The sequence below is a fragment of the Dama dama genome, chromosome 10 (assembly GCF_033118175.1).
Source record: "Dama dama isolate Ldn47 chromosome 10, ASM3311817v1, whole genome shotgun sequence".
Classification (NCBI taxonomy): Eukaryota; Metazoa; Chordata; class Mammalia; order Artiodactyla; family Cervidae; genus Dama; species Dama dama.
The window spans coordinates 34,086,776-34,093,083 of NC_083690.1; the positions used below are offsets into that span (position 1 = coordinate 34,086,776).

Genomic DNA, 6,308 nt, shown 5'->3' on the forward strand with positions numbered 1-6,308 from the left:
TTATCTACAAAACAGAAATAGACATGCAGAACAGACTTGTGGTTGCCAAGGCAGAGGTTGGGATTTGCAGATGCAATCTATTCTATATAGAATGGATGAACAACAAGGTCTTACTGTAAAGCACAGGGAACTATATTTAATATCCTTTGGTGAACTATAATGAAAAAGCATATGAAAAAGAGCATATGTATATTATTATTGTTTAGTCACTAAGTCATGTCCAACTCCTGTGACCCCTTGGACTGTAGCTTGCCAGGCTCCTCTGTCCATGGGATTTCCCAGGCAAGAATACTTGAGTGGGTTGCCATTTCTTTCATTTATTTATTTATTTATTTTTCACGTTACAGTGCAATGCAGGTTGGTAGAGAGGGCACTGCCCCACACAATCTAGGGCCCAGATTCCTCCATCTACAGACTCAGTCTTCTCTGGTGCTTGGAGCCTGCTCCATAGCCAGAGATTGTGGGTTCATGTCCCATCTGAAGCACAACTGGGCTCGAGTCCCAATCTGAGTTGTTTGGCTTCAGCAGCGCTAGACACATTTTAAGTGCTCAACAGTCATTTGAACAGCGTGTATTATAAAACAATGCCATCATCAGTTCTACTGGGCAGCCTCTCATGGATCTTGGTGACTATTCTAAAAATGAAGGCTGATCCTACGTCCCTCTTTGTCCCGCTGGAATTCTAAGGCTCCTACTGCCTAAAAGCTGATGCTTTGGGGAAGCATAAGGGACATCAGGAGCGTGGAGGAAAAAGAAATATTCCTCCACCGGGATACCTTTCAAAGCGTCTCTGAAGATTCTGGGATCTTTCCAGGCTGAAGGCGTTCCCAAGAACTTTGAATTCATTGGTTGGTGGTGGAGGGACGGGTTGCCAGTGCTTTGCTCTGATTGGGCATTTTCTTTTAGCGGAAAACCAATCATTGAGCGAGATGGGGGCGGGGCCAGGCTCTCAGTAGAGGCCCCGCCCAGAGTTCCGGAGCCCACCCACCTCCCCGGCGGGTCAGATTGGCGGTGAGTTCTGACCACCTAGGTCTTAAGGGCCCTTCTACCCTGGAATCCCTCTCACCAAGGCCGATTGGGAGACGAGGGCAGGTCCTCCCCCTGCCCCTCACCGCGGGAAACACCCCTTCCGCAGCCCTGAGCCCCCAGGTGTCCAGCCTCGCACTCTCTGTGCTCAGGGTTCCCTCCTGTGAAATGGGATTGCATTGTTACCCGGGCAGAGGGGCACAGAGGCCGCGTCCTGACAGCCTCCTCTGCTCCGCACGAGGGTGGGAGGGGGTTAGAGCTTGAGGTGGGCCATGTCCCCGCAGCAGGATGGCGGAGGGCAGGAGCCTGTCCGAGGTGCGTGCGCTGGTTGGAGCTTCGCATGGCATCACTGATCTGGCCCGCAAGCTTCACTTCTATGACCAATGGGCTCCGAACTATGACCAGGTAAACAGGCCAGGTCCTCACCTCTGCCCTCCTCCATTCACCTGGCCTCAATTTTCCTGTCTGTAAAGCCGGAATAGTAAGCCTAGCATCATCCCAGGGAGATGAATGTGAGAGTGAAGTAAGACCTGGGTGCAACCTCCAGTCCTGTCTGCTCTCCATCCAACTCTTCTTCAGCCCAACCACAGTGGCCCTGCCCTCTGACCCTCTTCCAGATTGGCAGCCCCTAGAGACTGGGGGCCAAGACCTCCTCACCCAGGTAGAGGAGTCCAAGCAGAGGAGCTGCCTGGAAGAGGTGCTGTGAGGGGTCACAATGAACTAAGCAGAGAGCGATGCCAAGGCCCACAGAAAAGGCCCGTTGGCAGAGGAAAGCACCTCACACCTGGGTCTCCCCTCACTGTAGTTCCACCAGATCCTGGGCCCCCAGCACACACATACAGCTTGGCTTGGCTGGCTCTACCCCACAAGAAGGGCCCCTAAATGCCGGAGCGTGGGGTGGCGGTTGGCTCAGCATTCTGTCCCCAGGATGTGGCTGCCCTGCAGTACTGCGCTCCGCGCCTCGCAGTCGACTGCCTCACCCAAGCCCTTCCGGGTCCACCCCACGCTGCCCTGATCCTGGATGTGGCCTGTGGTACTGGCCTTGTGGCTGCAGAGGTGAGGCCACCCCAGACCCCCTACCCTCCCGTCAGCCCCTACTTGCTCAAAATTCCTGCTACCCCAGTCCCAGATCCCCGCTCGCCTGCTCAGACTCACTGTTTCCAGACACTGGGACCACATCCACCGTGGGGCCCACTGTCCTCCCCGAGGTGCGGGGACCCACCTGGGGGGTGGCAGGTGGGAACTGTGAGTGAGTCCCCCCACCCCAGCTGCAGGCTCGGGGCTTCCGCCAGCTGCATGGGGTGGATGGAAGCCCAGGGATGTTGGATCAGGCCCGGGCCCGCGGCCTCTACCAGTGCCTCAGCCTCTGCACCCTGGGCCGGGAGCCACTACCCAGCGCAGAAGGTACTTCCCCTCCCGCCTTGACAGCCCAACGCCCATGCTCTGACAGAGCCCCTTCCTTTTGCCAAGATGCCATCCCCCTTGCCTAGCCCTCCCCAAGCCCCCCCACCCCCCGACACACACACTCCGAGCCCCTCAATCTCTCACTGAGATGCTTTCTCTGAAACCTCCATCCCATGACCTGATCTCAGTCCAGGACTGGGCCACAGCTGCCATATGGCCCAGGGGATCATGGTCCTGCAGACCCCAGCAGCAGGCCTGGTCCCTCCCCAGTCCCCACCATGAACACCGTCCTCCAGGGTGGTCTGAGGCCACACTGAAGACAAACCACCACACCATATCCGCACCCCCACACAGGGACCTTCGACGCGGTGCTGATGGTGGGTGCCCTCAGTGACGGCCAGGTGCCCTGCAGCGCGATACCTGAGCTCCTGCGAGTTACCAAGTCAGGTGAGAAGCAGCCCGTCCAACCACACCCACGCACACCTTCCCTTCTCCACATGCACAGACACAAGCCTCAGAACCCCTCAGGCCAAGCGAGGTGTGGGGTGTGCATGGGGTCACACAGTCTAGCATCTCAGCCACCAGCTTCCAGCCCAGGCTCGGCCTCAGCTGCCACCATCAACAGACCCAGGTAGTCAGCTTGCCTCTCAGCCACTGGGAAACTGGAAACAGCTCCACTCCTTTCTGGCCTCTGTATCCTCACCAATAAGCAGAGTGGCACAGTCCCTTCCCCACAAGTGTTGCAGTGAGAATTGGGTGAAGTAGTGTCTATCAGTTGGCGAAGGAAATGGCAACCCACTCCAGTGTTCTTGCCTGGAGAATCCCAGGGACGGGGGAGCCTGGTGGGCTGCCGTCTATGGGGTCGCACAGAGTCGGACACGACTGAAGTGACTTAGCAGCAGCAGCAGCAGCAGTGTCTATCAGGGCTTCCCTGGTGGCTCAAACTGAGATAAAAGAATCTGCCTGCAATGCGGGAGACCTGGGTTTGATCCCTGGGTCGGGACAATCCCCTGGAGAAGGGAATAACTACCTACCTACTCCAGTATTCTTGCCTGGAGAATTCCATGGACAGAGGAGCTTGGCAAGCTATAGTCCATGGAATCGCAACGAGTTGGACACGACTGAATGACTTTCACTTGCTCACTCAGTGTCTATAAGGCCTGTATTTCAATCCTGGCACATAGTAGGGGCTCAGTTCAATTCCCTCATCTTCCAGCTTCCCCACTAACTCAGGGCCAGCCATTAGAGGAGTGTCTTTCACTTTCGCAGCCCCAGTTTCCTTATCTGTGAAATGGAGCTGATTGATATAAGCACTTTTCTATAAACTCCACACACGGGGCTGGTGTGCAGGTGGGGATTGTGGTTACTGTGTTCCTACTGTGTGCCTTACCCCATGGGAGCCTCTGGACTGGGGAGAAGGTATACACGCACCCCACACACCCTGGGAAGGGGCCAGGGGAAAAAGACCAGGCCGGAGGTGGGCCCCAGGAATGTGGGTGTTCAGTCCTCCAAGAATTCAGGGAAGCGAGGCATCTCCCACTTCTGGCATGTGGGGGTGACACGCAGGCTCACAGTCTAAGCGAAGTCCCAGGCAGAAAGGAGAGTGGTGAAGTATGAGGACTGTGAGGTTCAGACCCGGTCGAAGCACAGGATCTGGAAGCCCTGAAGGTGCCCCATCCTGGCAAGACCTCATCTACTCCTGCCCCGCTTCACTGCCCTCAGGGCCCAGCAGGGGCTGTGGTTAAGTCAGGGCAGGTCCGGACAGGCTTCACCCTCAGGGAACCACAGAGGCTGATGGATGCAAGGACATTGTGTTGGGGTCAGAGAGAGAGGTAGTGATCAGGCTCAGAGGGACAGGAAACTTCCATCACCTGAATCAGTAAGGAGACCAGGCCACCTCGCCCAGCCTGGGCTTGCCAGACCCCTCAGCTGGCCAGTCTGCCTGCCCACAGGTCATAGGCTCTCCTGCTTCGGAGCTTTTCCTCTACAAAGCCCCGCCCCCCCCCCCCCCGCCCCCAGTAGCACCCTGCTTCTCCTTACCTCCTCCTCCAGGAAGCCTTCCAGACCCCTGTCTCTTCTGAGTATATCTGAGCCCGTGCTGGGCACACAGTAGGTGCCTAGAGAAGACCTGGAGGGACGAGGTCACTCATTCATTCAGCCAGCGTTTACTGAGTGTGCTGGGCTTCCTGTGAGACAGGGTAATCTTCCTCGCGTTGCAAGCTGGGAAACTGAGAGGTCAAGAGGTGAAGGGACTTGCTCTAGGTCAAAAGCCCATTAGCGTTCAGACCCAGCCACACCCTCCAGCAGACAGACTGGGTGAGCAGGGAGAAGGTAGCCCCCTCTGTCAAGGGGATTCAGCCAAGAATTCCCAGCGGAAAGGATGCTTGAGCCTTGAAGGGTGCATAGGAGGCCATCAAGCTGGAGGAGCAGAGGCTATATGCCTGGGGGAGGGGTCAGTGAGCCCCAGAGGCTTGGAGATGGGAAACAGCTGGCCCGGGTTCAAAGCTGGGAGGACTTCCGCCTGTGAGGATGTGAGTGGGAAGGGGCCCAACTTCCCTGTCCCCCCACTCACCTGCTCCTCTCCCGCCCCTCCCCAGGTGGGCTGGTTTGTCTGACCACCAGGACCAACCCATCCAACCTTCGATACAAAGAGGCGCTGGAGGCCACCCTGGACAGGCTGGAGCAGGCTGGGGCATGGGAACGCCTGGTGGCCCGGCCTGTAGACCGGTGGGAACTGGCCACCTCCGAGCTCGAGGTGGGGCCTGGCACCTCCGACAGCGACGGCTTCATCTCTGGCATCATCTACCTGTACCGGAAGCAGGCGGCAGCCCAGGCTGCGGGAGGGAGGCCTGGTGCCTAGGCCCCAGCTGGCCTCCGACCCTCCTGTGGCCTCAGCCAGGCCCAACCTCGGGCCTCCTCTGCTTTGCCTGTAAAATGAAGCCAGTGAGTCACCCCTGCCCCCAGGAGAGTTGTGCCTATTAAATGAGACCCAAAGTGGACATCAGAACTCTGGTGCCATGGTTTTCTCATCCGGAGACAGAGGGAAGAAACAGGACAAAGAGGGCCGCCACCCCCGGCTGTCCCTGGGCCTTGGCATGCTAGGGCCACAGATGCGACTCCGCGACTCCTCCCAGGGTGGAGGGCCCTCTCCCTCTAACCCGCAGATCAGGAACCCGTGCTCACACATCTGGCCAAACACTTTCACGTGTCCTGGGTTCGGTTTCCTCATCTCTAAAGGGATTGGAATGCGGAGCAGAGAATCTCAGGGCGTCGCTTGGAGGCTGCCCCAGAGCCCAGCAGGTGAAAGGGCCTGGGTGACTAGTCAGCACCAGCACTGGTGGGGATGTGCCCAGGGCTGATGATAACTCCTCCACACAGGAGCCACGGGAAGGCTTCACGGAGCAGGAGGCGTGGAGCTGGGCCTTCAGGACTAACAGGGTTCAGAGGGTGGAGGAGGGAAAAAAGACATTCCAGGCTGAGGGCAGGGACTGCCTAAGTACAGGCTGGGAGAAACGATCTGGGGGGTGAGCCGACCAGCCTGACTGCCCAGACAAACCTGGAACAAAAGTGGGAGGGGGCAGGTGGCCCATCCCCCAGGGCTGGCTGTTCTCCTCTGTCCTCCCTTCTAGGGTCCCCAGCACTTCACGAGGATCCTGGGCTTTACACTGACAAACAGAGGGCTTGAGCAAGGTGGCTACAAAGGTCAGGGCCAGTTTCCATGTCTCACAGTTCCCCAATATCAGTTTTGTTAAGTCTTCCCATCCCAGCCACTCCTTGGGGGTCCTGCCCCTTACCAACCCCCTGCCCAGGCCTCCAACCCCGCGCGCCACCCCCGCCCCACCCCATGTCCACAACTGAAATCAGATCAATAGAGAGAA

The 6,308-nt window shown here is 57.8% G+C and overlaps 1 protein-coding gene across 1 annotated transcript; it reads left to right on the forward strand.

The window, feature by feature from the left end:
- The first annotated feature begins 320 nt into the window (after nt 1-320).
- METTL27 (methyltransferase like 27) lies at nt 321-5,424 on the forward strand. Its single transcript, XM_061152282.1, is given in 7 exon segments — nt 321-1,011; nt 1,311-1,431; nt 1,954-2,082; nt 2,295-2,430; nt 2,785-2,877; nt 5,028-5,157; nt 5,159-5,424. Coding segments are annotated over 6 exon segments (810 nt in total). The 5' UTR covers nt 321-1,011; nt 1,311-1,314; the 3' UTR covers nt 5,364-5,424.
- The last annotated feature ends 884 nt before the right edge of the window (nt 5,425-6,308 follow it).